Source organism: Malurus melanocephalus, unplaced genomic scaffold (genome assembly GCF_030028575.1).
Source record: "Malurus melanocephalus ecotype Western Australia unplaced genomic scaffold, MMel_1.1 scaffold_262, whole genome shotgun sequence".
In the NCBI taxonomy this organism is placed as follows: Eukaryota; Metazoa; Chordata; class Aves; order Passeriformes; family Maluridae; genus Malurus; species Malurus melanocephalus.
Genome location: NW_026623494.1, coordinates 540,690 through 567,361, shown reverse-complemented (window position 1 = coordinate 567,361; position 26,672 = coordinate 540,690). Strand labels below are relative to the sequence as shown.

General features: G+C 40.9%; 1 protein-coding gene across 3 annotated transcripts in view; it reads left to right on the top strand.

The window, feature by feature from the left end:
- The window catches only part of FAT3 (FAT atypical cadherin 3), a 308,169-nt gene that overhangs the window by 246,528 nt on the left and 34,969 nt on the right, over positions 1-26,672 (top strand). For all 3 annotated transcript variants that reach the window (XM_057375897.1, XM_057375896.1, XM_057375894.1), the window contains exons 13-20: positions 6,156-6,545; positions 8,817-9,031; positions 9,792-9,929; positions 12,564-12,707; positions 13,261-13,458; positions 15,996-16,794; positions 24,375-24,509; positions 25,274-25,431. In XM_057375897.1, the coding sequence (XP_057231880.1) occupies positions 6,156-6,545; positions 8,817-9,031; positions 9,792-9,929; positions 12,564-12,707; positions 13,261-13,458; positions 15,996-16,794; positions 24,375-24,509; positions 25,274-25,431 (2,177 nt within the window). The remainder of the gene's footprint in view (positions 1-6,155; positions 6,546-8,816; positions 9,032-9,791; positions 9,930-12,563; positions 12,708-13,260; positions 13,459-15,995; positions 16,795-24,374; positions 24,510-25,273; positions 25,432-26,672) is intronic.

Below are 26,672 nucleotides of genomic sequence, written 5' to 3'. Positions count from 1 at the left end.
AGGAAATACTGAAACAGTTGAGAGAATCTGATGGAGAAGAAGAGTTGAGATGATAAATTATAATGGTCTTCAGCTATCAGAAAAGTAGCTCTGAGGAAGGAAGTTGACCCTTGTTCTTTCTTTTTTCTTTGTCTTTTATTAATTGTATTCAATCTCACAAAAAGAACAAGATTTTTAGTTGTAAGAGAAGTGAGGCATTGGGGTGTATTATTCAAGGAGGTTATGCAAGTTTGTGATCAAAGGATAGACCTCTGTTTGGGATAAATTGCATCCACCTTCTCTTTGTGCAGGGATAAATTAGATGACCTCTCAAGATTCTGGCTCTCTTTATATCCTGCCATTTCTAGTAGTGTCTTTAATTTTTGAGATTTCATTGTTAACAACATGGAGGCAAAGAACTAGACAAAGGCAAATTTTAGCTCTTGCATTATGAGTGAATAAACCCTGTATTTAATCTGGGTCGCTGAAATATATATGTATATTAATACTGATCTAAATACAAAAAATATATATAAACCATTTGAGCGTAAGTCTGATGAGAAGAGGCTGCGGGAGCTGGGGTTGTGTAGCCTGGAGAAAAGGAGACTGAGAGGGGACCTTCTTGATCTCAACAACTGCATAAAAGGTGCCTTTGGTCAGTAGGGCTCAGTCTCATCTCTCAGGTAACAAGTGAAAGGATGAGAGGAAGTGGCTTCAGTTGTGCCAGAAGAGGTTTGAMTAGGCTATTAGGAAAGATTTCTTCACTCACAGGTTGGTTGGAAGAAATTGGAATAGGCTGTTCAGGGTGGAATCACCACCCCTGGAAGTGTTCAAAATGTGTGTGGATGTGCCGCTTTGGGGACATGGTGTGGTGGTGAACACGGTGGGGCTGGKTTAACAGTTGGACTCAATGATCTTAGAGGTCTTTTCCAACCTTGATGGTTCTAAGCATGCTTGCTTGTATGGGTGTATGGTTTTTATCTGTCTCTACATGTACATCCCACTGCTTCAGGTTGTGTTCCCCTGTATTGTAACCCTAAATGAGGTGTACCCAAAATTCCCAGTTCAAAAAAATTGTCACACTTATGCCTGATCTGTGCAARGGAGTGAATCACTCAGGAGCACTGAAGGAAACAAGTATTCATGTCAGGTGATGTAAGATGGTTCTCAGGGATATGTAAAGGTCTAATAGGAGAGAGATGGAGGGTGAACCAACCATCCATATCCACTTCCCACCAAAAAAGACAACACCTCATCCAGGTGAAATGGAATGCAGGGGTTTAGACACCTATGGATGGTATCATACTTGTAACAGTTCATGGCTCCCATTTCTGTCCAGTTGTTCCCTTCCATAAGGGGTTGATTATCTTCAGCTCTGCCCTTKGTGGCCCTGCCGTCATCCCATGGTACCACAGCTGCACTGGGCCATTGGTGTGAATAAAGGCCTTTGGGTCAAGGCTATTTTTTTTCCCATAGAAACGGGAAAAACAGTGAAAAGCCTATATTGGTAGCAGTGTTATGGATTGAACTCAGCCAGGTTTTCTGCTTAAGCTGTAAAAATCACTTGAAATACTTTCCCTGTGGGGCTATATATTCTTCTACAGTTCAGCAGGGTACTTCAGGCAAGATTTTTCTTTCATCTCAAGATGATGGAGTAGAGAACTATAAAACCTGGTTTAGAATTCATCTTTTGTCTTGTTTGCTGTTAATGGAGTTGTGGACTTTTATCTTGTAATAATTGGCCTTGTGGTTAACGTTTGGGTACTCGGGAAAGGTCATAGGTGCACATGGGTGTTAATCATCACACCATAAAAGAGGCAAGAGGAAGCACAATAATCAGATAGCTTGCTTTGCATGCTTGCAAACCACTGCTMAACTGAAAAATAGCTTTTTATACAGCTTGCTTTCTGCTCTGCTCTTGTTTATTTTTAACACTTGCCATTACTTTTCATAGGTTTTCAGGATGAAAATGAGCAGATGACGAAGTTAATCATAATTTTTCGGACATAAACAAGAATGAGTGATCTAACTGTACTTGGGGAAACACGTTAATATAGTGACTTCAGGGTGACAGAGGAAAACAGAAGGGAGAAACACAATATGTGGCCTTTAATATGTGTAGGTTTTATTTATGTGTGATACTCTCTCTCTACAGCAGCTTRAAAGAAGATTGTACTGGTTTCAGGGTCAGGCTCTTACTGTCGAGTAACAAACAATAGGAAAAGGCATCAAGTAAAGCCAGGGGAGGTTTAGATTGGAGAGTAGGAAGAATTTTTTCTCTGAAAGTATAATCAAGCACTGGAATAGGCTGYCCAGGGAAGTGGTGGARTTACAACCTCAGGAAGTGTTTAAAAGGTTTGTAGATGTGACACTCAGGGACATGGTTTAGTGGCGGGTTTCACAGTGCTGGGCTAATCCGTGATCTCAAAGGTCCTTTCCAACCTGAATGATTCTGTGATTCTSTGCTTTAGACRAGGAGGATGTTGATAGTCCTGAGTGATGAAGAGAAGTTACTTTATATTCCTGATGTTATTTAGAGTAGTAATGACATGGAAGTTGTTGTGACGTGACATTCAGAGCGTGCCCCTTTGTTTTCTACAGAAGAAGMCAAGAATAAAAGCCTATTTGAAGAATGGCATTTGAGGTGCTAAGCCTTTTATTTTTACAAGCTCTTCACACCAGAGATTTGGCAAAGGGCAATATTTTATCATATRCTAATACAAGTCTAAACAGAAAATGTGCTACCTTGTTCCTTTATTTAAATAAAAAAAAATGTACTGCAAATGTACTCTTATTGTAATAGGGATTCCTGCAAAGGCTTTCTGTGTTCAAATAGCTCATGTTCATGATTGGCACCTTAGAAATCTGAGAAGTTTAAGTGAGTAAGCGAGTTGACACAGCACAGTTTGCAAACATTAATCCCCAACAGCTGTAGGCAAGCAGTGTGGGAGGATTGCGCTCTTTACCAGTGCAGGAACCATGGTGTTGAAGCAGTTGTTTCCTCTCCACAGAAAGTATCCCCTTTATWGTCACAGCAGAATCTACCATCACCTCTGAAGCAGGGATGCTTCTGACACGCACTGGTGGATGCTTTTTTTSTCAGCAGAAGTAGCCTCTAGAATAAAGCATTTTGAATTTCAGTAGAAAGAGCTCCCTCCTTCACCTTTGTCTCAGTCCCGTTTCTCTTCCAGCCTTGGGTCGGAAAGCTGGGTGGCAACAGCTCTTGAGGTAACACAACACTTTCTTCAAAGTGCTGGTTAGGCCACAGTTTTTCACTGAATTAATTTTACCCCTAAGAAGCAAGTATTAAATTCCAGCCCTCAAAACACTCTGCAAGAGCATCAGAGCACAGCTAAGATCTGCCCTTGTATTTCTCCTTTTCTCCTTTTGGCATTTGGGCCAAAGGCCACCAAAGCTTGGTATCTGTATCCTGACTCRGGTCTTCTGTCCTAATCTTCTCTCTCTCCTTGCATAAAATGGCACTTTTACCCGTGAGAGCTTTTCTTTCACATCCCATGGGAAAAATGAGATTGTTCTCTTCATCATATCAGACTGCTACAAGATAACCTACATTGCTAGAACTTCTGTATTCCTCTCTCATTTTCCAGGAAGAAAAAATAAAAGCACTTACCTTCAAGATTTTACTTTCTCCATTTCTGCCTGAAAATCCCATGTATTAGAGTGAGCAACCAGAACACCGTGATCTCTGTCTGRTCTGTCTCCATTGTAGGATTCACTAGTAATGGCTTACAAAAAACCATCATTAATGTTTTGTTAATTCAGGAACATCACTGTTAGGAGGTAGAATACAAGAAGAGGGGTTGGATTATATGTCAAATTGCATTTACTGGAGTTGTCACATCCTGTACATAAGCTCACCCTCCATGGTGTCAGATGCACCAAATTCTGTCTCTCCCCATTCCCCATTGCAGGATTCTCTGGCTGAAGGTTTTGTGGTATTTCAAGACACAAGCCATTGGTTGGCCATCTCCTGTTTAGCTGTCTGTGCCCTGAAAGACTGTGGTATCTGAATCTTCTGTCTTGTGCCCAGGTGTCCTGTAGTGAGTATCAAACAGGGAGTTTGTGCCACAGAAATGTGCAAAGCAGCCTGAGGTTCTCCTGCAGTCTCAGTTGTGTGCAGGAGGTGTGTGTTCAGGCCCTGCCTCACAGGAGTGTGTAATTCTGTGGAGAAACTCGCATGCACCAAGAGCGTCAGTGCAAAATAATGAATAGTTTTGCAGTTAAAACACGTGTGTAGGTTGAGTGTTCAACTGCATGCTCCAAATCAGGAGGAAGAAAAGAAATCCTATTTTCCAGSATCCCTGAGGATCAGCTGTAATTACGAACTCATTAATTGTTATAGTCAGGTCTGTCCTTTTTTTAAATGGAAGTTCTAGAAGGATTTCTAGTTGAAGGAGATCCTTCCCAGCTGGAAACATAGGCACCTCAACCATTCAGCCCCTGAAAATCTTCCAGTCTCTAGAGGGCTTTACTTCTTTTTAATGTTTGTCCATTGGTTGACTGTCAGCTGCCAGAGTATTTGGATATGTGTATCAAGAGACTAAGGGAAGGGATGAGTGTGCTCTCCAGCAGCTGTAGGGTATTCAGAGCCTACCTGTTTCAATGTGAAGGAGTCTCTAACGAGTTTGTGGGTCGAGCTCAGTTCCTCATTTGTAGGACAGGAGTCACCTCTTTGGCTGCCTTGCTGTTCTGCTGGAGGTGGGATTCTTCATTTTTCATATTTGTGATGCCATGGTKAATAGAGAGGTTCTGCTGTGATTAAAAAACAGAAACAAAACAACACAAAAAACCCTGCCAGCCTGGTTCATTRCAATATTGCCATTTAATTTGTTCCATATTTTAAACGCATTTGAACGTTTGAAATATACCCTGGTATCTCAAGCACTKCATAGAAACTTTATTCTCTGAAGAGCCACATAGTAATTCCTAACGCCCTTCAAGCAGGCTCTGGGACTTTGTAGTTGCTCTAGCTTTTATGTGATGTGATTGAACAGAGTCTCCCAGCTCCCCCTTGTGTGGATGCTCAACTCCTGCTACATCAAGCAGAAAACAACTGTGATTTGTGCTGCTTTTGATCAGACATTTCTACAATGCTTTGCTGCTGGAAAGCAGAATAATACTGTCACAAATTTTAAATTAACAAAATATGCCTAGAAGGGATTGGTAGCTCTTGTCTGATTAATATCAGGCTTGTAAAGTCTGTTCTTCAACAAAAACAGCAGCAAATGCTCAAGTGAGAGATGTTAAAAACAGAGACTCTCCATCTTAGTGGATCTCTGTGTTTTAGTTACAATCTCTTACTSAAGCACCCAGGACAAAATCACAGAACCAACTACTATCAAGGGAGTCAAATTAGCTTATATCTGTGTTCACTTTTAATTAGATTTGAAATGGCTATCCCACTGTAGTGCAGAAACCGAGTCAGTACCATCCCCTCAGGCCTTATTACTGACAACAACCTTAGCACAGATCTGCATATTCAGCAGCCGGGTGGATAGGTGCTTTGTATTGGGAAACACAGACAGGATTTTAAAAACACGGGATATCTTTCGTACAACTCAATTTTTGCTCTCAGGTTGGGGGACTGAGGGACTTTCCTTTTTAAAATGTTCATATTCTGGCAGGATTTTGATGCAGCTTTCGTTTAACAGATATCAACTATGATAATATTTTTCTGCTCAGCAGTGGAATAAAGGCAGCACTGGTAGCAAGTACATTCTGTGCTACCTGAAGTATTTGTGTGGGTTTATTTTCCCCTTATGTACATTTCTATTCCTTCAAGATGTGCTCTGAGACATCTCCAATTTCAGTATTGTGCCTGTCTCATCTAATTCAATTATATGCTGTTCTGGGCAAGGACCATATCTGGWTTCTGCTTTCAAGTTTCAATACACAGCAGTCTTGCAAAGTAATCTTTTTAAAAAKTATCATGATGAGGGAAGCAACTTAATTTACCCATAGGTGTTTGTCATATGAGGGGAGCATGTCCTGATCTTCCAAACTTTCAGCAATACTGTACCCACAGGCACTCCTACCTCCTCCCTCCCTGGAAATGGTCAGTGTGACAGCACATTTTGCTTAGGGTTTCCATTAGGTGGGAAGAGATTTTTGTTTTCTTTATATCACAGTCATTTTCCTGTTTGCTTCTCTTTCAGGTGTGAATAGAAAAGTCACCTATTCCCTGTCAGACTCTGCAGATGGTTACTTCTCAGTTGACCAGTCATCAGGAATCATTATTTTGGAGCATCCACTTGACAGAGAGCTTCAGTCTTCCTATAACATCACTGTAAAGGCCTCAGATCAAAGCATTGTGCTGACCTTATCCTCGTTTGCCACCGTTACCATTACAGTGCTAGACATTAATGACAACCCCCCTGTGTTTGAAAGAAGAGATTATCTTGTCACAGTACCTGAAGACACCTCACCTGGCACCGAAGTCCTTTCTGTTTTTGCTACAAGCCAAGACATTGGTACAAATGCWGAGATTGCCTATCTCATCAGATCAGGGAATGAGAAAGGGAAGTTCAGGATTAACTCGAAAACAGGTTTGTACAGTGTCTTTCACTTGTAATGCTAAATGAAAGCATCAGGAAAACGTGAATGCTTTGGGGAAGGCTCTTGGACCAAAAGATTTGCAAGGCCAGAGACTCACAGCTTGTCAGTGGGTAATTAAATACACAGTTAAAAAGCAATTTTAGGTTGGAGAGCAATGTCAATTATGGTCACACTTGGCTGCCCCAGCTCAAGTGGAGAATACTTTTCTCCATTAGTAAGTCTGTTGAAGGCAATGTAAGTGTGACAACCTATTAGCCAAACTGTGCAAGACACTTCTGAACACTTGCAGTGTTTGCTCGCTTAACAGCTGAGTGMAGCCTCTACTGTCTGCTCCTCAGAAAGCATCAAATAGGACCAGTTAGGACCAATTCAGTCCTGATGTGTGATTGCCATTTATGTAGCTTTATGCAGCTTCCCTGACTTAGGTTGTTCTGATTTGTCCTTTCTGACTTCAGCCATGGCTTGGATTGAGGTCTTTTTGGTTATAAATCACAAATTTTAGAAATACACTACTGCTTCTCTTTAAAAAATACCAAGCAAAGCTATCACATTAAGTGTAAATGACTCATTGTCTTTGAATTTCCTAAGTGGAATATATTCTTTATCCTCATAGAGTTTTTATCTGTCGACAGTAAGCTATTTCTTTTATGCTTCCTGTAGTGGTTTCCCTTATTCTCATAGCATTCAGAATGACCAGTACAAATCTGCCATCAGAGTCTGAGAGCAAAGCAGTTTTGATTTTGAAAGCTGAAGATAACACTTATTTGAGTGCAGCTGTAATAACCACTAACCTGAAATTGAAAAATCTCAAAATTATGCATTGTGCCATTTATATAATTGTTTGCAAAAATGGCTCTCCACTCTGCAGAGACTGGGGCCTCTCGTGTGAGGGACGTTGCATAAACTGTGTGTTGTCTGTCATCTTCATCACGTTGATTAGTGCTAGCAAAATTTAAACATAAGTACGCCTAGGCAGCRATACTTAACTTCTCATTTGACAATGAAGCCAAGGAAATAAATCAATAAAACCCCGTAATGAAGCTTCATCACACAGGAAAAAAAAACCAAAACTAAAACTATATRTTATTCATCAATGTGTGACAGCTCCATTATTATCAGTTTAGAGGCAGGAGCTCAGTTTCTAGACAGCAGAGTGGTGATGTAGCATGCCTGATCAGAGCTTGAAAAATAATGTCCTTCACACCATTTATCAGTGGGAACTCTCTGCTACCCACGTGGAGCCTCTCTTCAGGGCTCCTGCTTTCAGCAAGTCATGCTGAAAGGTAGCATTCATCTGGGGAGAGCCGAGACAAGATTAAGAGGAATGATCAGAGATCTGTAAAATGTGACTTACCAGGAAAGACTGAAGGAATTAAGGCCATTTAAGTTAGAAAAGAGAAGACATGCTGTTAGTTTTCATGCCTGTGGAAAGTACCTGTGAAGAAGAGAGAAATAAACTGTACTCTGTGCCCTGCCATAAGAGAAGGAGATATGAGTGGGCTTTAATTACATTTAAATTATTTTGGTTAAATTGTAGGAAGAAATTCCTAGCAGTAATGATTATTAAGTCCTGAAATACATTTCCTAAGAAGGTTAGGAAACTGATTCTGTTGGAGGTTTGTAAGAACACTAGAGATGAGATAATTTCTATCCTAGAGGGGGTCTGGGTGCATGGAGCGAATCWAGTTACAGGGAATCTTAATTTTGGTTGTGTGGTGAAGTAACACAAAATTTATAAACCTAGTTGAGTGGGGAAGTCTCTGTTTAATCACTTAAATGATAGACAACTGATTTCTCAAAGGTATTCATATYTCATTCATTTGTATTTAATTCATGAGAAGTTAATTGTGTGGGAGTGAATTTCTGTTGRCTTGTCAGGGCTGATTTCCAGACTCAGCATCCAGTTCTCCCAACGGCTCTGTGAATGAGATGGTAAATGGTTGGATATGGCCCGCATTTCCTCAGCTATGATACTCATAGAATGGAAGCTATTTTCATGAGGAACCGTTCATTGCTTCGTGCTTTGTAAAGGTCCTTTCTGCAGAGGCAACCCAAGTGCAATTGGCATCATTCTTTAATCAAATGACAGCAGTAGAAACCTGAATAAATATTTTTATTGAACTGGGCAGCATTACAGTTATTGCTGTATGTGTGCCATGGTGATAAATAGCATGCTGCACTGTTTACTGCACTCAAATCCCTTACTCGGCRGCATTACTTGTTTTTTGCCGGCTGCTGACATTCCCTCCTTTGCTTCCAAGGAGTGATTTCCATTTTTGAAGCTTTGGATTTTGARTCGTGCAAGGACTTCTACTTAGTAGTGGAAGCGAAGGATGGAGGGACTCCGGCGCTGAGCGCGGTCACGACAGTGAACGTGAACGTGACGGACGTCAATGACAACGCGCCCAAGTTCAGCCAGGCTGTCTACAGCGCTGTCATCAGCGAGGACGCGGCCATCGGGGACTCTGTGATCATGGTGAGCAGGGCCATGAGCAGCATTTCAGGGTGATGAAACCCTCTGCCTCTAATCAAATGCTGCAGTGGTCATTAATGATAATTACTACACCGTGAATCCCCCAAACTGTTGTCTAGCCAKTGCTCTGCATCTGCTACTGCTTTCCAAGCTGCTGTCAGTTTCTTCCCAAAAGAAAATAGTAGTAGTAGTAATACTGACTCATTCTTTTTAATCCTGTCATGCTGTCAAAGAGCAATGGCATATTTATGGCATTGCATTTCATGAGTCAGCTAGAAACAAACAGATTTCTATAGAAAGGCAGAATTTAACTTTTCAGTGAAATAGAAACATAGAGTCATAGGATTGGGAAGGACCTTACAGATCATCTAGTTTCAGTCTTCCTGCTGTGGGCAGGGACARCTTTTACTACACCMGGTTGCTCAGAGCTTCAAATAYAGTATTTATGTAGTCTGGCATGCTTTGTGCCATCCCCAGACCTCACAATATTCTCATCTTGCAACTTGTGGATCCAGAGAGAAAGTGTCATATGGAATATTAAGATTTAAATATTCTGTATGTTTTCAGACTAGAATTTGGGAAAGGTCCAAGGGAAGCCTCCTAGCAAAACMAGATTGGATTGGTGCTGTAGAGGTGTGCAGTTGGGGTGTACCTAGTCTGATGGAATATGAACTCTTACTTTCTGGAGTGTTGCGCAATTAATGTATCATACAGATYACTTAATGTTTGTGTTGCTAATTTTTTATTCTTCTCTCCAAAAAAGTTGATAGCAGARGATCTGGACAGTCCTCCCAATGGCCAGATTCATTTTTCCATAGTGAACGGGGATCAAGACAACGAATTTTCAGTTGATCCTGTTTTGGGACTCATGAAGGTTAAAAAGAAATTGGATAGAGAAAGGGTAAGACATGTGGGACTTCTTAAGTTGCAATGACTTACAGATGTGCATCAATCTCCACTCTGCTGCTAGCTTGCGTTAAAGGAGTTCCTTTTATACTCTGCAGCAATCAGCCTGCGATGCTCCATCAGGTCTTCCTAATGTTTTCCCACTTCTTTCCTCACCAGCCCTGTCCCCAATCCAATGCCCAAGCCAAGTGCTCTGCTGCCACTCCCACCCTGCACCCTGCCAGCAGCTGGGCTCAGATCTGGGGAGAGAAGATCTGAGTTTGTCCCGTGGTGCCAGTGGGAGCTGCTGCTGTGTTCAAGAGCTGCCTGCTGTCCCTGTGCGTGCAGGCACCCGTGTGTGGCTGTGTGTGCAACACAGTGCTCACAAAATACKCCGAATTGTTGCACTGAGCTGAGCCCTCAGCCATTAATTAGCGCTCTGCAAACCGTGTCACCGGGGAGGGGATGTTATCAAGCGGCCAGGCTGTACCACAAGTGAAAGAGTGCTTCATTAAACAGATTCTGCTGCTTTGTTTGCTCACTCCATTATTCATTCAGGATTATTTATCACCATTTTGCCATAGCTAGCAATTAGCAGCCTTTGGGAAAAAACACAAACAAATGCAGTTGCGTTTGCTGCTAGCAGAGCAGGAGAGTGCTACATGGCTTCAGAAATTTTGCAGCACTTAAGGAAATCCRTGCCTCCTGCCTCCCTGCAATGCACCCACAAAACTGGGGAAGCAGATCGCTACCCTCAGAATGTGGGCTCAGCTGGAGAAGCTCTTTACTGCAAGCAGGATTGCTTCTTAAAACAGTGGCAAAAAAAAACCCTTTCTGTATTATATAAAGGCAGGATTAAATTGTTCATKTTTGGTGGTAGAATGACTTTACCACAGACTGTCTAGAACAGGGGAGTAACAATGGCTGTTCAGGTTACAAATTGACTGTAATAAAAGCACAGGCTGAGTTTCTTAATATGGTTTCTTTTAGTTTCTGAAATGCACTCATGTACGGCTGCATTCAGAGGCTCACATTTACCCTCACTAGCTTGTAATGCCCGCTGTGTTAGATCTACATTTTCCAGAGTTTCCCTCAGTTAAAATAAGCTGTGATACCATCTTTTTCTGTGCTTCCTTGGCATATTTCCTAGACACAGGTGTTTCTGACCCCTTCAGGGAAAATTGTACATGATGCCCYAGCTGCTGTAGATCCCCAAAGGCAGTGCTGAATCCCAGGTTCAGTGGTTTAAGGRAACTTATTTCCAGAGCTGTAATCATGTAGAGACCATGACTTTTGCCATCTACCTTTCTGGGATTTAAATGAAAGCAAACACAGAAAAAAAAATGGGAAAAATTCTACAAAACTCTCTGTCATAAGTTTAGCTAGCGATAGAAATTACAGTTAAAAAGAAAGATTAATTCTCTGCCTAAAGTTTCTTAACTTTCCATAGTTCAGAATTCCTCTTCCCTCCTGCAACACTATGCCCCCACCAAACCACAGTCTTTCTCCTCCTTACCACCCCAAAAAATATGTTCCCTTTTGCTTTGCGTCAGTCCCACATCCCAGAAGAGCCCCCTTATGTTGTGTGCTCAGTCTGAACTCCTCCCTCCTACTACCAAAAATGCTGTAATTTTTCAAAAGAATTTGGATTTCCTTCCCTCCAACCCACCTCCCAAAAAAGCCCTTTGATATTATCCTGTTTCCCTCTGCAGGGCCATGCTTTTMCCCTTTCCAGCCCTGCTCTGAGAGGGTGGAGCAGAGTGTTGTATCTGGCATGTTCTGCCCTTCACCTGCTCCTCTGTGGGAGGATTCAGGGGCAGCCATGTCAGCAGCTTTCCCTRTGGAGCAAGGAGCAATATGCAGTCAAAAGCAGTTGTAAGACCTAAGGAATCCAACATAAGGATGCAGTTCGGAAAATCCAACTGTCAACCATAAAGCATGCACAGACAGAGCTTTTGCAAGTTGTCRCATATGCTCACACCTCACACACGGGCACATATGTGTGTGGAGRGCCCATGGATGATACTCTGAGCTGCCTGAGTTGTTTGTGTCTGTTGCAAACAAGTGGGCTCAAGCCCACTTATTTTCTACGGGATGGTGGATAATATTCTGTTGCTACAGAGACTGTTGTCCCTCGTACTCCCAAATGTTTTCCAGTGTGTTTAAGCCAACTGCCTGTGGACTTTTTCTTGGCTCTCCATCACCGYGTTAGAAACTGTATGTGTCAAACTGATGCTGGCTCTAATAAGCAATTTATATAATATCTTGGAAACCAACTGTAAGATAAATAGAATCAGGTCACACATCCCAGCTGACACCTAGGAGAGATGAAAATGTAAGCTTAGAGTACTAAATAGCAGTTCAGATATTATATGTCATTTATTTTCTGTCTGCCCCTTAGTTTCAGGAATGCATTATCTGACACAGTTATTTTAGTACAGTGAAACTGTTACRTTTATTGGTAGCCTTATAAAACAGAAGTTGGGGCACAGTGTGGCAATAAACAGGATAATGTTATAGAAAGGGCAGGAAGGTAATGAGGCCAAACAGCTTTCCTTAGAATATGGAAGGTGGTGCATTGTGTGTCAAGAGTCTGGGTTAAAATTTAGGACCACTTTCACAATGGCATAATGTCTTCACTTTTTTGCAGATATCTGGTTATTCATTAGTTGTGCAGGCAAGAGACAGTGGCACTCCTCCTTTGTCTTCATCTGTGACGGTCAACGTGGACATTTCTGATGTGAACGATAACAGCCCTGTGTTTACTCCAGCTAACTAYACAGCTGTAATTCAAGTAAGTTTATCCTGCACATCAAAAACTTCTCTGATTTTTAAAATGCATGGGCATTTGGTTTCAATTAAGCACCTTTTGATGATCTATCTGCAAAAGATGTATCAAGTGATCTTATCTAAAGGAAAGTCTAAACAAATCTTTTTTTAGCCTTTTGTTAAGTTTCTATTTGCCGAGGCTCCTTAACCACAGCATCTGTCACACATTTTAATATTCATCCCTGCTGCACCAGGTACTCTAACCTCAAAATGTCAGCTCTGGGATAAATTCACACTGCTTTACACCTTGCTCTGGGTGTGAGTCTTAACTTTTAGTCAGTCCTGATCAGACAGAATATCAGACAGAGCTCAGCAAGGCCCTGGAGGTGTGGCGGGTACCTTCACCTCTGCTGCTGGTCCATGGAGCACAAGCAGTGTCAAAAMAACACAGCTTGTGAAATGCCACCTTGGGCAAAGAGCGTTCAGTTGAATATTCTCAATAGCAAAATGTGGTATTTTATGATTGCAATATGTATCATTTTAATCCTTTTCTTTATACGCTGTGTATATGTGTAAAGGAAAATAAACCAGTGGGCACAAGCATTTTGCAGCTGGTAGTGACAGACAAAGACTCTTTTCACAATGGCCCCCCTTTTACCTTCACCATCCTCACTGGCAATGAAGAGGAGGAGTTTACACTGGACCCTCATGGCGTTTTGAGGTCTGCAGTCATCTTCAAGCACATGGTCTCAACTGAGTATGTGCTCTGCGTGCAGGTAAGACTCGATTTTTACATCTACACTGAAAGAGAAAAAAACCTCTTAGTGGTAGGTAACCTGTACTTTGCCTGTATGAGTCAGTTTTAATGAACTGTATTCTATGAGAAAATACCACACATTCCAGCTTGCAAATGCACAATAAGGAATATTTTCTTTGATGTCCTTAAACCTGGTTTCATATAAATATAAATAGGTAGCCAGCCACCTTTCCAATTTCCTCAGCATGAAATGAATTTTCTGAGCAGCAACCGTTATGGTTTAAGATTTTCATCATTTTTTTCTGTAGCTAAGCAAGGAAAATGAGCAAAAATGCATTATATACATATAAATACACCCCAGAACAAGTGACTGCAAAATACTGTTCTAGGAAGGAAAATCATTTCTGCTTTTAAGTCGTAAATTTAATCATMAATTTTTGGAAGCCTTCCAAGAATTCATGAAATCACATTTCCAAGGTCAACTTAGCTTTTAAAGAATGTCAAAATAAGACATGCAATGAAGTCCAGCTCAAACTTAGCTTTAGAGTAATTGTTGAGAAGCTTTGTAACCAGGGAAATTTTGATTGCCAAAACCTGTAAATCCAAAAGTAATTTGTCGACATTTCTCAGGCCTGCCAGAGAAGATGTATTAGGGTTCGGTAAATATGCAAGTCTAGGGAATGAACTTCTTCACTGAAATGAGTCATGGTCCTGTAAGCTGGGTCTGAAATTCTTGCTTCCTCCTCTTGCTTTGCTGGGGTTGATGTCTCTAAATACAGCCTGTCTGTTCCTTTACAAGCATATTTAATGCTGTTCACAGCAGTAGCATCCTTAGTTGCAATTGTTACTTATGATTCAAAAAATACAAGCTCTAATGCTGATTAACAGTTCAGAGTTTTACAAGTTTGCCATTTAATATCCTTGAAGCCTATTTTTTTAGCCTTGTGGGAAAATAAAAAAACATTGCCTTTCTTTCTTACTRTGCCTTAATCATAAAATATCCGGCTTTCAGGGTAATTTGCTAGCCAGAGTTCAAGGGTAGCCAAAACTGGGCATGAGAGTTAAATATGAGCAGCATCCTCTAGCTTTAGAGATCCACATATTTCATATAAATGAAATACTAGACAGACCACTATGTCTGAGTTGCACCAACATTCTCAGTAAGCCATGCTGTGGAGGTATGATTCCTCCCAGTATTATTTTCTTTAGGGATTTCTGCAGTGRAAATATATTTTACGGTTTCCTGTTATGTATAGACCATAGGAGTGTTTCTTTCCATACATATGTGCCAGTGCTGTTTTCTCTTTTCTGCTATCAGGTCCTTCCTCTGAATTAGGTTCATTAAGAATTAATGTTAAAATAGAAAGTGGAACAAGGTGTAATCTCTTCTGCATGTACATGGGTATTTGCACATATATATAAAATATTTTGAAATACTTCACCSAGCTCTTCTAGGAGTGAATGTATTTTAGAGTCTCTCAGAGTTACTAATCTGTGCCCAGTAATGTCCGTATTACTGTTGTCATTCTGCCATTTTTTTTTCACTGTGTAAATTTTTCTCCATGTGTCCAAATGCAAAGATCTTTCAATATCTGCTACGTCTCTGCCCAGTAGCAGTTTAGTCTTCTGTTCTTCTCTGGAGCAAATAAATGTGTGGAGCAGTATATCTTAATAGTGACTTCAATAAAACACTTTTCTTATTGTAGTAAAGGACACTGATTCAAATTTGCACACCATTCTGTCAAKATGGCCTTGGGTTTTTTGTCGTACTTGCTCTTTTGCTCTCTATAAAAAAAGTGCAAATGATGCTATAATACCTGCTCCAGGTCGTACAGTCATTTGTCCAAGTGCAGTGATGCTCTCGTATTTTATCATTAGAAACAGAACAAGCACCTATTTTATTTTTGGAGGATGATAAATTTTATTTATGTCATGCATGTTTCTTGATTTCTTAAAGTAAAGAAGTACAGAATGCTGTAAAAAAATTCTGAATTCCCTCACATCCACACAAGCTAATCAGTGTCTGGAGTGCTTTGGAGCACACCAAGCTCTGCAGAAAGCTGGTATTTCACTGGAATTCAGGCTCTTTTCCAGGGTAGAAGTGAGCCCAAACTCTGTTTGGTGCAGAATATACCACGTTGTTGGTATATTCTCTGTTGTGAAGATGACAAGTGATAACTGTGGAATCCTGGGAACATTTCAGTCCGAGTAATGAGACATTCTACTGACACATTTCTCCCTGCAATCCACTTAGAGATCTGTGCTTCCCTAAAGAGTCTGTAATTTTTCTGCTAAATTYCTCTGCTAGAAACGGCTGAGACACTTCTTTACATATGTATTTTGCAAATGCATTTGGGTTCTTTTGAGAATTTTCAGAATCACTGATGCTGTGAGAATGTACATAGCAAGAAGTTTGGTTGTAGGCTGTGTTCTGTGTGTGTTTTTATTTTTTAATAATTTTTAAAAATATTATAATTATATATAATTAATTTATTATTATAAAATAATATAAATATTTTAAATTTATTTATTTTTATTTTTTATAAATTACATTAGGCAAAAGACTCTGGGAAGCCTCAGCAGGTTTCCCACACCTACATTCAGGTGAGGGTTATTGAAGAGAGCATTCACAAACCAACTGCCATCCCACTGGAGATTTTCATTGTCACCATGGAAGATGATTTTCCTGGGGGAGTCATTGGGAAGATTCACGCCACRGATCAGGATGTGTACGATGTGCTGACGTACACCCTAAAATCAGAGCAGAAAAGCTTGTTCAAGGTCAACAGCCACGATGGGAAGATCATCGCCCTGGGAGGGCTGGATAACGGCAAGTACGTCCTGAACGTGTCGGTCAGCGACGGCCGCTTCCAGGTGCCCATCGATGTGGTGGTGCAYGTGGAGCAGCTGCTGCAGGAGATGCTGCAGAACACGGTCACCATCCGCTTTGAGAACGTGTCCCCGGAAGACTTTGTGGGTCTCCACATGCACGGGTTCCGGCGCACGCTGCGCAACGCGGTGCTGTCCCAGAAGCAGGACAGCCTGCACATCATCAGCATTCAGCCGGTGGCGGGCAGYGGCCAGCTCGACATGCTCTTTGCCGTGCAGATCCACAGCGGTGGCTTCTACAAGCCTGCCTATTTGATTCAGAAGCTCACCAATGCGAGGAGACACTTGGAAAATGTGATTCGTATTTCTGCTATCCTGGAGAAGAATTGCTCTGGACTGGATTGTCAGGAGCAGCACTGTGAGCAAAGTCTGTCTATTGATTCCCATTCCCTGATGACTTACAGCACGGCACGGATTAGTTTTGTGTGTCCCCGCTTTTACAGGAATGTGCGCTGCATGTGCAATGGTGAGTGCTGCTCCCTCTTCCCTCCCATTATGCGCTGGGATCCGTTTTATTCCTCTGATGCAGATTAGAAGGGGCATTTCAATTCAGTCTGCTAAAGCACGGCTGGCTGATGCGTTGTGGGAATTGATTTCTCAGGCTAGGGAAGAATTGTTCGTGTTTACTGATGTAAATGGAAGTTTATGAACTTTGGCCTTTTACAACAAAGACTGCTTTCCTGGAGGCTCCGTAATCAGACACATCAGCCAGCTTCCAGGGAGGGGAAGGAGAGGAAGACAGAGGGAGAGGGAGAGGGAGAGGGAGAGGGAGAGGGAGAGGATGTACTTTCCCAACCAGTTGGTGCCACCAGTGGAATAAACCTGGATTTTGACTGTAGCAGAGCAGCCTGGTCTGCAGCAATGCACCAGCAGTCTCCAAGGAAAAGCACCCCTGACCTAAGCCAGGCAGGTGGAAAGGCCTTTTGCAGTCCCATCRTTGCAGACAGCCACAGAAACCAATGAAGTATTTTATTAGCAAGTGTTATTACTGACCTTTAATGCTGCAGTAGGGGACAGGGTAGGCTTCAGGCTGCTCCACATTTTGGCAGAGATTTCACATGGGCATATGACAAACAGACTCGAGAGCCAATCTTCTGTATGATTCTGCACTTGGATTTTAAAACCTCAGGCAGTTGTAATACTGGCTCTGTTTCTTTTGTTTGCCAGGCTATTTGCTCCTCATTCCACCTCATTTAAGACTGGAGAAAAATGCTGCTGTAAAATCAATACATCTAAGCCTCCCTCATCTTAAGCACACATGCACACACACACAGAGCAATACAAGAATTCAGCAGCCATATCCCTCAATAACCAACCTTTGTTTCTGCAGCAGTCAGCAGGGCTTCGTGTTTTACCACTGACCTCAGTGAGGATGAGAATGGGCATAAATTGCATAAAACTTACCYAGAAATCATTTTCCTTCCTGCGGCACATGGATAATAATTCCATAGAAGTTCAATTCTGTAAAAATATCATGATTCTCTATCTGAAGTACATTCAAGACCAGACTATCTGGTCACTTTTTAAGTAATAGTGTTGTAAGTTTCAAATAGACATACCTATTAKAACAGTAGTCAGCATTTTGTTACACATGAAAGGCTCTGAAAAAAAGGATTTTCACAGGTTTGAAAGGAACAGTGCTATAATATCCTCTAGTCAGGTCCAGGAGCCAGTGCAGGAACACTGTCTGCAAAACTTTTTTATATTCTCTGAGTTACAGTTTAGTCTCACTTTTGTATCAAGAAATCACAAATCCTCATCTCCATGGGGATAGTGATAGTCCTCACAATCAGAAATTGGTTTTCTGGCAGCCAGAATTTTCACTGTTTATCATTTCATTTCACTACCTATTAAAGTCAATAATGATGTATTATTCCCTCTGCCTCATAATCCCTTAGCTTAATCCCAAAAAAGGGACTTTGCAGTGCAGTAGAGTTCTGACCCAGCAGCTCTCCTGGTACAGCAAGTTTGCAATGGAAGCACAGAAATTCAGCTGGGACAGCGATTTCCAAATTTTTCTGTCATGTACCAGTCAATCTTCAAAATGGATGACAGGCTGCTGGAAAAGCAGTGGGGACCCACTGTGGTCCCCAGCCTCTGGGCCATTTGTCATGGCCTTGTAGGCTGCTGTGTGGGAACACTTGTGACAGGCAGCTTGTCCTGGTGCCACTGGAGGGGTTCCCACTGCTCCTGTTCGAGCCACTGTGTGCTGATTTCCCATGGGRGATCCACACGATTTGGGGTTGAGCACATCCAGCCTGTAGTAAAAAAAAATGTCCAGGGCTGCTGAGTTAGGTACAGCTGCCAAAGAGGTAAACACCTTGGTGCCTGTTAATTGCACAAAGATACCTTGGTGGGAAGCAAAAATTGCTGCTTTGGGCCATCTCCTCATTAGTTAATGTTTCAGCCTCTTCTGCTGTTTTTAATTAAAGCAGCCACAAAAAATACTTTGGTATTTAGGTGAACACACTGTATTTTCTCACATCAGAATATATGGGTTGTTTTGCTTTCGTAAAAGATGATGGCCAGAGTAAAAGAGTTTAAAAAATGCAAATACTTCTTCCTTCGGTAGTTCTTGTAAATAAATGCACAAATGCAGCAAGTCAGGAAAAAATGCACAAATTTGTTTTGGCTAGTTTAACAAGGCAGCATTAGCAAGATATTAGCAGTTTAATAGAAGTATTATACTTCCTTTGTTGCTAAGAGAGTTCTACATCCAGTAAATATTAATAGCTTGAATTATGAAAAAGCCATTAAAATATTGCATATGTTTCCAGAGATCTGATTCAATTATGGCCCTGAAAGCTTGAGTTTGAACTAATTCACTCATTCTTGAAATATGTATCATACTTGGAGTGTTTTTCCCACTGGCAGATGTCACAGATATGCACAATTTATGCATGCCAGCTGTGCATAACTTACCTAGATTACCTTTGTGAGCAAACAGAGTTATCTAATGTGAAAATGCAGGGAGACTGTAAAGTAGGCAGTGGGTGAACTTTGGAGGTTCAGCAGCTCAGCTCTGGAAGGATAAGTTCAAAAGTTCACAYGCATCAATCTTAGCTTTTAAATCGATAAAATTGAACTAAAGTGTTTTCCAATAACAGACTGTCTCCTTAGATTTTTGGTTCATCTGTTTGTGTTTGTATGAAAAATGTTGTCACAAACTGGGTTTTGTGCCAGCGTGGCCATAGGGGCTGTGCGGTTACCAACCTCCCATCACATGGCACGAGTATGCAAACATCTGGCAGTGCTGGGGAAATAAAAATAGGTGGGATGGAATAACTATATTGCTGTAAAATAGTTCTCATGGCATTCTCATGTTTTGGAAGCAAAAATCTATTCCATATTTTTTCTATGATGCAAAGTAATTATTTTGTATTGAAGCAAAGATGCAGGGGCAGAGCAGGTTTTGTGGGGACTRCTTTGCTATAGAGTTATTCTGCATTACAATCTGACAAAAGCGAGGTTACATTGATATGTTCATGGCAGAGGGCTGGATTGAAATAATCTTGACAAATATAGGCATATATCTACATCTGTGCTGGTCACTCCAGGGGCCATTTGCAGATAGTGGGAAGAATGAGGTATTTTTAATAATGTGATACATCTCTCCCTAGATGTCTGAAATCAGTCAGACGAATCATGCCCTGAAGTTAGATGAGATGAATTCCATTTCATGTGTTTAATATGGTTCTGGCCTAATAGTTTGAAAGAATTTTTCTAATAGATCCAGGAGTATTCAACAGAAGTGCAGAGACATCCATGTTATTTAATCAAGAAAGCAGCAATCTTGGACCACTTTCTCATGAAACAAGACAATTCAGACTTTATGAAGCCCCTTCTAGTATTTTGTGAATGCTCTGACAAAAAGAAATCATAGACTGTGATGAGGATCTGCTGTTTAAATACAGGACCTTTTTGTCAGAGATGGATTTTGTCCTCAGCTCCACAGAGCACACATTGCCTCTGAAAGAGTCCTGGGGGCTTTGAAGGACTGGGCATCAGCAACCTGGTCCTTATTTGTACAACACTGCTTTTCCCATTTTYAGGAAGCACACACATCCATATTAATGAGTCTCAAATTCTCCTGGCAAGGAAAATTGGAGAACAAGGTGTATGCTTGGGAACAAAGACCTGCAGTTAACGCTGTTAGATCTGTGGTGTGTTTAATGTCACATTTGTGTAAGGAAAGTGGTTTCTCCCTGTGAACATCTCCAGGAGTAAAGCTCATGCTGAGAATGCACAAGTTCATATAAAACGTGGAAGAGATGAAGTSTGAAGTAGAGGCATGACTGTGGAATCAGGGCAAGTGGGAATTGCTGTTTATCAGTTAAGTTGCCCTAATGGAAACTCTGATCAGTGAGTGGGTGAAAGAGTTCAAATGTCTTGTTACTCTAAAAACTCAAAGACAATCTGTTTCACTGAGACAGACTGTGTGACACGAAGCTTTCCAGGGGCACCTGAGCCAASTGAAACCCATTGCTGGCTTGTGCAGAAACAATTCTCTGGTATCTCAATTCTGTGACCTGCATAGAATAGTCACTGCCTACAGTATCTGGTCCCTGTGCTCCAAARTAAAAGCAACTCCTGATTGCACATCAGGAGTTGTCAGTATTCTCTGCCTCTTACTACTTGAAGTAGCAGTTTGGAGTTTGCTCTACAAGCTTTCTGCAACTCTGGCTTTCAGGTGTGTCCCTCCTTTCAAGCTTCCTTCTGCAAGTGAGAGACACAGACTCTTTTTAATACTCTTACAGTGTCAGRAGAATGGGCTGAGAGAAAACCACCTAATATCACAAGGCTTAAGTTAAAATTGTTGAAGCACTCAATTTCCAAAATGCATTTAGAATCCTAGAAATGCTTCTTTTTTTAAGGAATAGGAAYTAAATAAATCTCTCTTCTTGCAAAGGAACAGTGTTTTCTTCCTCAGTATATTGGTTAGAAGATTGAAATACTTTTATCTTCTTTTAGAGAATCAAGTTAGAGATGATCTGCCAAAATCAAGTGGGTCTATTCCACCTTTTTCTRCCATGCACTGGTTGATGCTAGCTCATGTGTTTCTGTGATACCTTGTAGAGAACAGTTTTATTAATACTAATGTGAGTTTCAAGAGAATGCTGTTGATTGTCAAGACCTGCCTAGAAGAAAAAAATAYCAATTCGAACCTATATTTCTTGACTCTTTTATTGGATGGAAAATAGACTGCTCTTTGGAGTGGAAATGCAACATTAGAATAATTTTATTTAAACTCAGGCTGTAAATCTTTGATGTGGACAACRTAACCTTGAACAATTTTACAATTTTGCTTCACACAGTTGTGAAATCAGCCTGAAAATGTGTGTTAGCTGGGGCAATGCAATAATGCAGATTTGTAGCTTATGTAGTTATAACCATACAGACAGGCATAAAGCACTTCTCCCAAGTCTGAATATTTTAAAATTTTGTGACAGCTATGAAATCCTGCTGCAGAAGGATGAATAAAAAGTTGCTTTTATTGTTGTTTACCAGGAGGACTATTCTTGGCTATTCAGRATAAACAGTTATCTCCACAGTTGCACTGAGTATGTTAGATCTTTTCCATATATTTTTTGAATGCGGAAGGGTGGCTCTGAAGTACAAATCAAAGTTTGAATCAGATAAAAAACCTGGCAGAGTTGGATAACAAAGTAAGCTGTTCCTTTACTGCTTCATGTCAAAGACGCAGTCATAGGTTAGAGGATGTGAAAATTTGCAGAGCCACATTTGGAAATCTTGGTGCCTCTTTGTGCTGCACACTGTCGAGCTGTGGGGCTTTAGTCCAAGTGGCATTTCTGTCAGCTACACAGAGGCTCACTTGAATTGCAGCCTCACAAAAGGTTTCAGTTTGTTCAAAGAAGAGATACGCACTGCAGACAGCAGAATGCTGTGTGTTTGTCACAGAAGAATGAGTTAAAATAGCTGAAACAACCAAGRTGAAAATACAAAGCAGCCTGTAGCCTGTTATAATTTCAGAAATAATTGTTACTTGCCAGTGAATTGTAAGAAATGTGGATTTTTATTCTTTAAAAAAAACAACAAAACAAACCAAAGTATAGAAAACATCATATTCTCTGTTAAATTCTACAGATCTTAGGTTTAAACAGAATATAATTCTGTAGTGAAGATCCCTATTAAATGACATTTGTTTCTTGATTCTATGATGCTTGAAGTGTGACTGTAACTGCTGTTATTGCTGCTAATGTTACCTACTAATGTGATTRATAAAGATGCATCATTTTCTAACAGTGCTACAGGCAGTACTGTAAATCCTTTACTGCATAGACCTCTCAGACAAATGTTTGATAAAGGAGGGGAGGATGTTAAACATTAAATTGACTGTGCTGTACATCAAGGCAGACATTTACAGTAATTGCCATATTTGCAGTCAGCCCATGTCCACTTTGAAAGCTACAGTAGTAATTTTTCTTTTCCCAGAAAATACTTGAAGTGTCAGGTAATTTCAGCTATGCTTACTATGAGCCCTGCTTGGCTTGTACAAAAGTGTGAGAGCAATAAGATTCTTTCTTTCATTACTTTTGAAGATGTACTCCATGACAGGTTGATTTCTTCCTGTATAAACTGTAAATAAAATAACATGCTCGAAAGTAAACTAGTTTTTGAATATAAGGATCCTACAGTATAGATCCTGCAGTATACAAGAACTGCCAATATTCCAAAAGTGATGGGTAGGAAGATGCTTTTTTCATTAAATTCATCACCTGCATGTCTTMAATAAATTAACCTGATAAGCAAAACAAGAGGTGCCTGTCCTTTCMCAGCAATTGCCTTTCCCTTCATTCAGGCTGTGGCTGCAAATCAGCAAAAGCAAGGGCAGGAGTGCCTTTTTTCCTGTATTTGGAGTCTGCTTTCGTAACAGTCATACACAGCTGCCCCAATGCAGGCATCTACCAAGCACCTTATTGCAACCCAGAAAAGGCTAATTGTTGTGGAAGTCACATATTTCTGAAAATTTGTATATTAAGCAGCAATAGTTGTATTGTGATTTGCATTATTATAGACAGTGTGCAAATCTTTTAAAATTAGGGCTATCAAAGCAGATTTACTTAGACACTTTTAGAAGTTATGTAGACGTTTCAGCTAAACCCCATGAAATGCAAAAAATTCTTTTGACATTGACAGGCTTTAAAGTAAGTCCATGACATGCTGAGCTTGATAGATGTAAAGAATTCAGGTGGTTTTGAAAAACTTACATGTAGTTGTGTCACTCAAGTATTTTAAGCAAATTTAAAAGTCAGTATTGTTCTGTCCCTGCAGATTAGCAAAAAGGAGGGCAGGTTTGGGTAGCCTAGGCAAGATGGATAGGATGTGAGATCCCAGAAATGTCAGGAAGAACACAGAAATAGCAAGTTTGCCTGTGCTRTGTGATCAAGGTGGCAGCATGTCCTGTGCAGTGTGGGGATGAAAAGACCAGGTATCACACTGTAGTCCAAGCATGGCTTAGAATGATAGAATATCCTGAGTTGGAAGGGACCCAGAAGGGTCATGGAGGTCGCACTCCTGGCCCTGCACAGGACCACCAAGAATCACAGCCTTTGCCTGAGAGCACTGTCCAAACRCTTCTTGAGCTCTGTTAGGCTTGGTGTTGTGACCATCTCTGCCTCCTTAAATTTGCTTCTCATGCGTGTAATTCAGCAAAGGGACTGCATAGCTTCAAGGAATTTTTTTTCCTCCTATCTCTAAAGCCCCTTCCTGCGCAGGAAGCTTTGTGGGAAAATGAATGGCCTGAGAGTTACAACACCAATTAGAAACCAGTTACGGCTCATAGTATAATATGTTCCCATGGGGTTTAAGGCAGCCTTTGAAAAAGAACTCTTGCAGTTCTGCTGTGTACTTGTCCAAAAGTAATTTCTTTCTATGAAGATTTGTTGGGGATTTCTGATTATTATTATTAAGCCAATTTTTGCTTGTACTGAAGTGTGCGATCAATAATTGTCTTTCATTCCTCTTTAATTGCAGCAGATCATGCTTTACACTGTGGATCCCTGACAGTATTTTGACTTCTTGCAGGAGGACTGTGCCCAGGGTCCAAAGATCCCTGTCTGGAGAAGCCGTGCCCGGGGGACATGCAGTGTGTGGGGTATGAAGCCARCCGGAGACCGTTCATCTGCCAGTGCCCACCAGGAAAGCTTGGCGAATGTTCAGGTGCATGTCACAGACTTAAAGGGGGATAGACTTGGACAATAAAGTGCTGCCATTCTCATTTTGTAGGCAGAGGAGTCAGTGAGGTCAACAGAAAATGTACTGCTTAACCCATCTCAGCACGGGCACTTGGTGTGTCTGTTTATAAGYCCTGTAAATTCTTGTCTTTATAGCTATGGGGCTGTGTGTAGMCTGTGATCCAGTTTCTGTTTGGAAATTCCCACTGGCTTGCTTGAATACCAGCTCAGTAAAACAGGCTGCTGAGAAAACAGGATTTTTCCTAGAGAATGTTATGCCAGATGTTTTCCTGCCATGGGCAAAGCTCTATAATTAACTCTTCTGCTTACTGTTTAGATTACCAAAATTCCAACCTTTATTAATGCAAACAGTGCACTATCCCAAAAAGAAAATTTGAGGGCACTGGTTAGTCCTCTGCCTCTGTGTTGTTCCCTGGGACATGAWGAGCCAGGTGGGCAGCCAGTGAAGAAGAGCTTTCTGTTGACTTCAGTGAGTCCCAGGCTGCAGAAGATTTGTGCTGCATGAAGAAATAGAACTTTCCTATATCCCCTGAAAAATAGTTCTTAAAAAGAGAAATGCAATATATTTTGTAGTGGATGCCAGCTTTTTTTCCTCTCATCAAAAATGGGTTTTATTTATTTCTTCCTAGTCATTCTCATTAACTTTGTAAATACTTTAATTACTTAAATTGAGGAATTATTTCTTGTATCACTAAAAGCACGTGTGTCTTTTCAAAATGGTTGTTTCAGGCCACACTTCTCTTAGCTTTGCTGGGAATAGCTACATTAAATACCGTGTTTCTGAAAATAGCAAGAAAGAGGAATTCAAGTTGGCTCTCCGTCTGCGAACCCTGCAAAGCAATGGGATTATAATGTACACCAGAGCAAATCCCTGTATAATTCTGAAGGTAATTAAAATAACTTATCTTTTCTGCAGTTGTTTTTCTTGATTCTATATTTTCTCTTGGCTCTTGATTTGGGGCGTGCTGTAGATTGAGAAGATGAAGTCTGATTCTAACAGGGAAAAACAATTTCAACAACAGCAGCAGCAACWATGATCAGAAAAGCAGCTCGTTAGTGGTACTTTACTTGGGCAATTCCCCACTGGGTGCTGTTCATTATAAGAACATTATGTGTGTCTGTGTGCAGGAGCCAGTCTTCATGAGATGCAAGATTTGGCCATTTCTGTGACTATGCAGTGAAAACAAAGCTTGCTGGAATTRCTGTTCTTCCCTTCTGTCCTGTCTGTGGTTAGAGGATATGCCCTCACTGTTAGGGAGCTAATTCCAGGAACTAACTGCTTAGAACGTGGCTCCKACTAAGTGTGAAGATCTCTGCACTCTGTGAATTATGATTCTTTGTTGAGAGWGTCATGGGGTCAGTGGAGATTGATACCAAATCAATATTTAATTGATAAGCTCTCCATACATTTTTACTCTTTTTTTGGGTAGCTGGCAAATAAATGCTGGATGGAAAGCGAGTGCTAGGCTTATCCAAGAGCCTGCACATGTAGTATTTCTGCTGTAGCCTCTAAGGTACAAAATGAAAACACTGACATTTGTGAGTCAGCTACGTTGTAGAATTCAGCAGTGGGAGCAATGGTCCAGAGCCTTTTGTGTCTGTATTTGCAATCTTTAGGGTACTTCTGGCTGAATGCTTAGGTGATGTTTCAGTGGCTAGATGAGTTATTAATGGGCAACAAATAATTTTATAGCTGTCAGACTGAAGTATTTCACGAGCAAGAGCACTGTCTGTCATTCACCAGGAGCTGTCAGCGTTCTTCAGGCTTGTACAAGACAATTAACCTCTGCTGTGAGACTCTTAGAAATGCAGTTTGAACTTTCAAGCATGTGTTTTTGTTCAAAAAAAACCAAACAAACAAAACTGAAGGTTGGAAGACCTTTGAAGACTTCGTGATGGCTGCTCTTAGTATATGTCAGTAGGTAATGCTTGCAGTTTTGTAATTTCAAAAAATACCTGGGAGAAAACAAATGGCCCTGGTGGGAGGTGCCACTTGAAAACAATAGGAGACAATACAGAGATGGCCTGGAGTTAGAATGGTGATAGGAGATTTAATTTGGCTAGAGTTTTGTGTAAAAAGCTCTTATCATTAAGGAGCACAGCGTGTCCAGGTCATAGACAACTGAAT